The following is a 9,385-nucleotide window of genomic DNA, read 5'->3' as shown; positions in this document are numbered from 1 at the left end:
GAAAAAGGAGGCGAAAGAGAAGGAGATAGAAGAGGAGGGGATTATACAGGAAGAGAGGATTGAGAACGAAGTGGAGGAGGAGGTGGAGTGTGATGACAATGACGACGACGATGGCAGCAGTGATACCAGTGTGTTGGTGGTGCCCTATCCTGAGCTGGTACCTGTGGTCTTCTTCTGCCTCAAACAGACGACATGTCCACGCAGCTTGTGCATCCGCATGGTCGCAAGCCCATATCCTTTTAACTCTGAGTGAATTACCTCAAAAAGTCTCAATTAAAAAAAGTCTTCTCATATGATAATCTGAAGTTCCATTCCAGGAATGATTAAGAAAGCTTTTATCACTAATTTCCTATTAAGTAGGTGATAGGATTCAGCTGTGAACTGACACAAACCCTGCTTTTCACCTCATCTGACACTGCAGCTCTACTTTCATGTCAAATCTCTGCTGCAGAGCATCTCATTGAACTCCTGTGATGGAGCAGCACACATGTGAGGCTGGAGCCAAGTCAAGGTATTTTAATGTATACATAGCATCAAAGGGCAGATTTTCTGTTGTTTTGCATCAAAGCTCAAGATCAGTGTTGCCTTGGTTCTTATAGTACATATAGATTTAAGATGTTGATCAAGATTCTCAGTGATCCAGGTCATCATACATAGAGAAGATTGAAGCAAGGCGTCTGGACTTGTTGAGTTTTCTTGAAGATGTTTCGCTGCTCATCCAAGCAGCTTCATCAGTTCTAACTGTTTGGTGGGGAAACATGGTTTATATGTGGTTACAGACCTTAGTGGGTGGGTCTGGGTCAAACAACAAAAACAATAGCACTAAATGTTTACATAATTACCTGTGATGCTCTGGCTGACTGGGCCAGGTGTGTCTAACGACTGGCTAATGACTATGACACTGCCGGAGGGGGACTGGTTGACAGCCCTTTGTTCTTGCTGTGAGTATGTGCAAACTTCCTGGGAATGGATGGAATCACTGCATTGTATGTGGTAGAAAGATGATGTCTGAGGCCACCACCTCTGTTAAGGGAAGGTTTTTCCAGCTTAACATAGATGGCTTCCTTGACTCCTCTTTCAAACCACCCTAACCCTAGGGTTGCATGTTGGTGATTTCTCATGGTGCAGCCCATGCTGTTACTGTTCCCAGCCATTGGCTCAAAAAGAATCTACATCTACAAAGTCAGGTCAGCTGTGACACAATGAGAAAATTTGTGCTGCCTTTAGCTTAATTTTGAGCGTTTACAGGCCATGTATTCCATTCTAAATCTTGATGCACCTTTGTATTTTTTTATTTTAAGTGTGTATTTTATCACAGTGCATGGCTGCTTAAATTGTCACTGTGCCTGTTTAGGAAATGAAAACTTGTTGCTCTAAGAAGCTTGATAAGCAGGGCCTGCTGAACCTAGCAGCAGGAGCAGTGTGAGATTACAGTACAAGCAGTACACCGCTCTAGCTGCTCCTATGTTCAGCATCTTAGAGCAACACTTACAGTGTGCTGATGTGTGACTCACACACAAACTCCCCAAACACAGTTTGTGTATCTGTAGTAACACTGCTTAGTGGGTAAAAGTGAGAACGAGTGTGTGTGTGTGTGTGTGTGTGTGTGTGTGTGTGTGTAAACATAGAGATATAACTCAATGGCTCAAAGTCACTGAAGAAGAAATAGAAGAAAAGCCTTGGAGACTTGGCAGAGAAGGACAGTTATAGGCAATATACTACTGCTATAGTAAATCCAATATGGATGTTAAAGTTTATTTTCAGCATTGGTTCTGTTTGTGTGCATGCATGTGAGCCTGTGTAAACTGCCAGTGATCTTAATTGATTTCTGAGACAGAGAGATGGCAGAAGATTTAAAGAAATGTTCTCTCTGTATGCTGACTGCCATCTTACCTTCCCATCAGGCAGGCATCACATCAGCTTCTGGCTGGGTCTCACTAACTAAATGAAAAGAAAGAAGCACATAAAAAATGGTGGGTTAGAGCTTAAACCATTTGTTCAGATCAAAATAAAACATCTTCCTGAGGAAAATCTCTCAGAATAGAAGTCGAGATTAAAAAAAAAAAAAACACTTGATCATTTGATCATTTGATCGTCTGTTTTTCTTTCTACATCTCTCTTCTGTATTATCTTGGAAAGCTATGAGTGAATTAGGTATAATTTTCTCCACTAGACTAAGCTTTTGTGTCAGAAAGCTAGGTTCTCTTACAGTCCTACTTTGCATTTGTGGTGATTACACATAAAAGTCACATATGGGAGAGCTGAATAGAATATGAATATGATATCATATAAGAATATGACCTCAGTGGGGGGTTGTTTGTCTGGATCATCTCACTAACAACATATAAAGACTGCACCCACCTCAGAACATTAGGCATTACAAGCCCTTTGTTCTCACATCACCCCAAATTGTGGTATAATATTAGAAGCATATGCTGCAGTTTGGATGTTTTGCTGGTAGTTCACAAAGTAGTCTCCATTGGTAAATTCCATTGAATTGCTTTACAGTGAGTTTGTGCAAAGATTTAAAAAATCCTCTTTTACTACATATTTAGTAGGGATGGACTAATCATATATGGCAATATCTGATATTGTCCTTGGTATTGACTCAGTTGGTAAGTATCAGGATCTTTTCACTTCAGTTCTATGTGTATAAAGCATGCTGCTTCATGCGTCAGCAGGATGATATTAGGTAGCTACTGATAGACAAAGTCCAGTCTGAAGGCTGCTTCTCTAATATCTAACACACCAGCTGGTGCAAACTACAAACTTGGCCTGGCTGTTGAGTTTTAGACAGATGTATATTGCTTACAGACATCCTGTCATACATTGGATGTCTTCTTATGATGCAGTTCGCATACTGAGTGAAAACTCAGTATGACTCTTTTACAAGGTATGACATGATAGACTGAGGGTGGTTTTTTTTCTTACAGGATAAAACACAGTGTAATTCTCCTCATACTGAATCAGATCAGTCTGTATAGTAAGTCTGAGAATAGTCTCAGTGTGATTGACACAAGTTTATACTCTAAAGAGTGAAAACACTATTCTCATCCAGTGTGTGAACAGCAAACCTCTTCATATTCAGAGATTAGACAAGTCTATTTACTCACAGCATGAGATCAGTCTGTACATGTGTGAGAAATGCCTGCTCTCATACCAAGTGCAAAACACTCTGTAAGTCTGTTTTTATACTAAGTGAGAACAGTATGTGAGAAATGTCTGTCTGCAGAGTAAGAACAGTCCAGAGGTCTGTGAAAAAAGCCCGTTCATACAGGGTGAGAAGAATATTATTAGAGGTCTCTTAGGGTGTGAGAACAGTATGCTAGTCTGTTCTCATACAGAATGAGAACAGTAGGTAAATCTGAGAAAAGTTCGTAAGTCAGGTTTTCACACAGCACTTCACCATCACTCAGCATTCAATTCCATCACTTCATCTGAATGAACGGAAATATGAGTGAACATATCGGTGTGTGTGTTCATGTTACATCCCTAAAATGAAAGGGATTTTATTGACAGGTCCACTTTCTCATTGTGTGTTTGGACTGAGTGGTGCAGGGAATTGATCTGTGAGTGAAGTCCTCTTTGTGTGTATGAATACATCCACTTCACTCCTTCAACTTGTCTGCATGTGCGTTGATGTGCATCATTTTACTCAGGGGGGGTTATTATTGAATGCAAGCCTGTCTCTTAGAAATGTATATATATATATATATATATATATATATATATATATATATATATATATATATATATATTTAACGGAAGTATTTCTTTTTAACTTCTCACCGACAATTGTAATAGTATGATAGTGTTCGGAGCCAGGGTTTTTTAGTGAAAGATTGTGGCTTGGTGGTGTTGTTTTAGACATGCCAGGTTTTGTCTTTGCCTTTTAGAGCTTTCCTCTGTGTAGCTGTAGTGATGTGAGCGGCAATTGAAAATGTAACTCTACAGCCAATTGAACTGTAATGACCTGTGAGGAAAATCTGAGGGCCCTCCAACAAAATCAAGGAGCGTAACTTGAAGAAAGGAGTTTCTATCTTTGGTAAGGTAAAATGGACAGACACATTTAAGACAGGGTTCATGCTGAAGTGCTAAAGGGAAGAAGAATGTGGTCTGGAAATTGGAAGTATAGGCTCAGAGATTTTAAGGGGAATAAGGCATTTTTGTTATCGGGGCTTAAGGTGGTGTGAGTGTGTGTCAGCTGCTGGCTCAGCTCCCCCTCCCTCCTCGTCCTTCCCCATCTCAATCACTCTTTTTCACCCATTCCATCCTAGACAGTAAATCATTTGTAGTTTTCATTGTGTTAAATCATTTTGCAGAGGCAGTGAGAGGCTGTCAGTGCAGCAGAGTGGGATACTTGGCAGTCAACATTAAAAAAAAGAACGCCTCTGGCAAGTCACTGTAATAGACAGATCAAACTTTTGTCACCCTGCACTATTCCAAATTGCTGTTGGACATAATTTTTCCGTTTACCACCTGTCTTTCATTTGCACTGCCTTATGTGTTACTCATCTGCTCGTTTCTGCCAGGCACAGTACTGAACACCCAAAATGTTTCTTTGTTCATGTGAAACAAGGAAAGACAAAAGAACCTGTCAGGAATCTTAGTATTGTCAAAACCAGCAGCTGTACAGATGTTCATTTGGCAGCTGGATGTGCGAGATCGCAGGCTCATTCAAAAGTGGCTTGAACCCATGTCAATAAGCATGTTTTGGTGATGACAGAGGAGAATCAGAGATCTGATTGGTTGAGGTCAGCCTGTACAAGTGGTGCTCATTTCAAAACAGTTGCATTTTTCTGCATTCATATTAGTGATGTGCGTGTATATAATGTGTGCATGTTGCCTGTAGTTTTACCTTTTATATAATCATAAGTATTATCATAAGTGTACTTTTACAGCTGCGCTTGACGATGTCATAACCCCACTTTTCAAACTTCAGAGTGTATCCAGATATCACATTTATTGAGTAGTGTATGTTCTTCATGTATGCTATTTCTTGTTAGAAGCAGAGGTGTCATTTTGTGGTACAAGGGTTAAATTTGAATGTTAATTGCATTTACACTCAAGTATCCACTCACAGAGGCCCTCTGTGCTGAGTCACGAAACAACAGCTCATACAGTCAGGTAATTATTGATAGCTTAGAAACATGTGTAGGTAGTTACTTACATCTGATGTGTTTATGACTCCTGCTAAAGCAATAATTCTGAGTTATTCCACATGTGAATCATTTTGATATGTAAACACACTTTCATCATTACTGATCATGTATCATAATTAGGGATATCCTGATCAGGTTTTTTTGCCCTTGAGTCATTTGATTTTGAGTATCTGTCGATATACCGAGTCCTGATCCAATACTTTTAGGGATCTCTACAAAGACAGGTCACTCGTAATCATTTGTGCTATCTTAGCTGTGCTGTCCTGCGCCTTTTTCTCTCCTCTTCAAACCTTTTACTGCTCGCGTTTCTTTTTGCATAAGAAGAACTCTGTCTCTTTGTGTGTTTGTGTGTGAGCGCTCACTACCGCACCAACTGCCCATTTCCACGGGCACAATACTTCAAACTGCCAGAAATGAACGGAAGGAAACGGCTCATCCGAGTCTTGTACCCAGGACCTCTCTCACCCAAAGCGTCATTGATAGCCCTAATCTGAGTACCGATCGGGAGGTAATGTCCGATTCCGATCAAGTCTAAAACCATGTAATCGGATCTGGAAACCCCAATTATAATATGTACAGACATTCTTAAGCAGGCCAAATAGGTTTTTCAGTGATATGGTACAGATGCAGATAAATAAGAAGAGGTACAAACATATTTATAAAATCAAAAGCGTGTTAAGAGCTCCAATAGTTTGTGCCCAGATTTAAACAACTTTTAGGTGTTATTTTGTTGTGATTTTCTTCATAGTCTTTCTTGTTATTGCATTGTGCTGTGGGGCAGCAGCTTTCAAAATGAAAAAAATGTTTTTTTCATTTTCATGGGATATGCAGCGCTACAGACCCTCTTACAGGAGGTATTTCATGTAGATTCTGCTCATTGGATGGTATATGAATATAAAACTATTGTTAGACAGGAAAAGGCCTGTGGTAATCAGTCTGTTTTTCATATAGCTATCCACATTGTTACATTAAAAGTATTCTCTTACTGAATTTGAAAAATTTAAATCCAAAGGCATTCAGTCCTGCTGTATAATGCTGAAAGTGGTGGTTGAAAAGCTGCTCAGTGAATCGAAACTTGGTGGTTAAAGAAAAGACTTTCAGACTTTTTCTAACAGAGTTTTCTAGTTTTGCACACCTTAACACATTCAAATAAAAGTGCTTCCAGCAGTCTTACCATCCCTTTGAAATTGCTATTTGTTTTTGTTAAATTGTACATTTCCCATGCTGAATGGAATCGTCAAGGCAAACACGTCATGGTTTGTGGTTTCTCTTCTCCTTACTTTGTACAACAAAGCCTTTTCCATCAGGGAGTTCTGCCATTGTATCCACATCTGTGCGCTTCCACTGATGCCTGGGCTCAAAGTAAGAGCAGAGCTGTGAACATCATGTTAACCAGCTCAGAGTGGAGTTCATTTACCTAGAGAAGGAATAATCAGGGGGAAGGGAATAATGGAGGGACCTGAGATGTAAAATGCTGCTCTCCACATTGAAACCCATGCTTGTGAATTGGAAAGGAGGAAGAATATAAGAGAGAGATAAGGACAGAGAGTAGAGAGAATTGAGCTGCATGGTGAAAAAAAACAAACAAAAAAAACACGCTTGTGGAGCATGTGGAGTCAATATATATTCTGCTCCAAACCAACTCTGATAGGAAGGGACGGTCAGATTAATAGTTTCCAATTCGCTTTCAATCTCCTCTGGACCAACACATGTGGCCCTCTGTGCCATGGGCATTATTGAACACACACACATACACACACACACGATCACACAAACCCCCATTCATACATATCCACACACACATTCAGTATGTAAATGAACGTGTTGCCCTGCCTGCGTGGATGTTTCTTTCTGATAAATGCCTTTTTTTGAATATAATGAATTCAGAAGTAGCACATGGAGTATAGAGTATAATACTTGTTATTCCTTACTTTTTATTGATTTACGACTTGATTCCTGTGTTAGATTTCAGAATATGGTGCATTTGAACTCTCCCCTCTTGTAGCCCTGGTTGTGCTTTTGCTACGTTGGTGCAGTGAAAAATGAGCTTGTAGTAGCTGAAAATGTGACAGGAGGAGCACAAGTGCTTGGTTTTAATCATGTTTAAAGTGTGGGATTTGTGCTCCTGAAACACATGATACTTTGTTTGGCTGCTGAAGGGTTTAATGATTAGCTGCAGTTTAATGGCATTTAATGTCTGCAATGGGCCATTTTTACAAGGCTTTGAGTACTAACATTATACGAGCTTCAAGCACGCATACATCAAGGTGATTACATTTTGATTAATAGGTGTGCATGTGGAGTGCATATGCATCAGGTCATGCAATAGATATACTCTCATTGGTCTAAATGAGATATAAACAGACAATTTGATTGTAATTGTAAACACTCCTTTCACTGATGTGGTTGGATGATGATTGGATTAATCCAGCCAGAAACTGGACTGTTTTGTACCAGAAGCCTGCCCAACCAAATCAAGTTAATTGCTAAATTAATGTCCTGGCAGTGGCTGCAGGTGCTTTAATAATGTCTAATAGTACATTTTTTGCTGAAAAGTTCTTGGCCTAAAGATCATCTATACTGCCTGCCCAATAAAGATCCACCAGTCTGTTACAGTATACAAATGCTGTGTGTGTATTTTGGTGATACACGTAATGTAATATTTTTGGTGCTGCCATTTTTCTGCGAGGATAAATTGTGGCGGTGGTTTGAGGTTTCGTCCAACACGTCCTCTGTAATGACACAGTCTGATAATCCTTTCACATACGACACACGGTACATGCTGGATGGACAAAACGGAACCAATGGGCATATACAGTATGATCCAACATCATCTGATTACGGTTGGTGGAGGAGGTTGGTGGCACTAATCACTAAAAACATGCTTTGATTTAGGTAAAGATTGTAGAAAAAACACAATGCATTGATAATATTTTATAATAAATGTATATATATATATATATATATATATATATACGATAATATTTTACACACCAGAAAAAAAATTCCCATCTGCTCCTGCGATTTATTGCTACCATGGTAACAAGTCCCGCCACCAACAACACACATGACATGCAGGCGACAGACACGTACACTGTGGTCGTTTCCAAGGACTGGAAATGACGACTGATTACGTTAGCTGTTTACATCCATCCTCCACCAGTTATTTCTGTCTATATGAATAAAATTTGATTTGACAAGACCTGACTGGTCCTGGCAGGGCACCATAGGATGACATGTGCTTTGCTCCTGCTCTTGGCAAAACTCGGTGCATCCTCCATCTGCTTAGCTTTGATTTTTCTTCTTTATTTTGATTTTGTTGAATCTTGAAGGACCTTATTTTTTAATTTGCGTGGTGTCATTGAGAGAGGAGCATGCTTCTCTTTGGCTGCACAGAAACAAACATGCCTGGAGCTGGTTGAATGAATGTTCACATAGCAGTTACACTTGAATGTTTTTGAGTCACTTTGACAGTTGTGTGTTTCCCCCCCCTTCCTTTCGACATTTTGAATGTGTTTGACGGCGGCTGGATCCACCAGTCACACAATGTGTGATGCTCAGGTCTCCATGGTGTGTTCTCACATTTACTATTGGTCACCACCCATTAGCTCCTTGACACATGTCTCCTTGTTTCCTGTGTTTGAATGACAGCTGGCTGCTGGCTGCTAGCTGCTATCGAGAGTTATTGCCTTTCACACAGGGACAGAACATAGATGCTAGGGGTGTCTTTCACAGACAGGCCCACAAAGGCATTTATGTGTTCATGTAGCAGCATCACTTGTCATCTCCATTTGTAACAGTCATAAATAATCCACACAAGAGCAAAATAAATGTCGGTGTTAGATACCCTAGCTACTCGCCTAAGCATCAGTTTCTCTCACTCTCTGTCTCCATCTCTACGGTACATGATGAATCAGAATGAACCCTGTATTGTCTATAGCATCATTAGTTTACAGAATGCCACATCCTATAGTAATCAGACACTGTTTGGAGTCCCAAGAGGAAGCCACAACTGCAATTGTGCATTTGTTATTGAATGAGCAAAATCTAGTCTGAGTCATCTATCAGAGGAGATGACATGTTGACTCAGTTTTTTATTGAGCCATGTGCATAAAATAGTTTCTTTCCCGGTCCACATTTATTTCTTTCAATCAGGCTAACCGTGACTGAGGGAGTGATGAGGTTATGTAGCTATGATGACATTTCAAACAAGAAGAAACATA

At 39.9% G+C, this 9,385-nt stretch overlaps 1 protein-coding gene across 1 annotated transcript in view; it reads left to right on the top strand.

The window, feature by feature from the left end:
- The first annotated feature begins 202 nt into the window (after positions 1–202).
- The window catches only part of LOC114426447 (voltage-dependent T-type calcium channel subunit alpha-1I-like), a 134,588-nt gene continuing 125,405 nt past the window's right edge, over positions 203–9,385 (top strand). The window contains exon 1 of the mRNA XM_028393893.1: positions 203–231. Coding sequence (XP_028249694.1) covers positions 218–231 — 14 coding nt within the window. The 5' untranslated portion in view covers positions 203–217. The remainder of the gene's footprint in view (positions 232–9,385) is intronic.

The sequence above is a fragment of the Parambassis ranga genome, chromosome 1 (genome assembly GCF_900634625.1).
Source record: "Parambassis ranga chromosome 1, fParRan2.1, whole genome shotgun sequence".
Taxonomy (NCBI): domain Eukaryota; kingdom Metazoa; phylum Chordata; class Actinopteri; family Ambassidae; genus Parambassis; species Parambassis ranga.
Note: the sequence above shows the minus strand (reverse complement) of the source record. Positions and strands in the feature narration are given on the sequence as shown.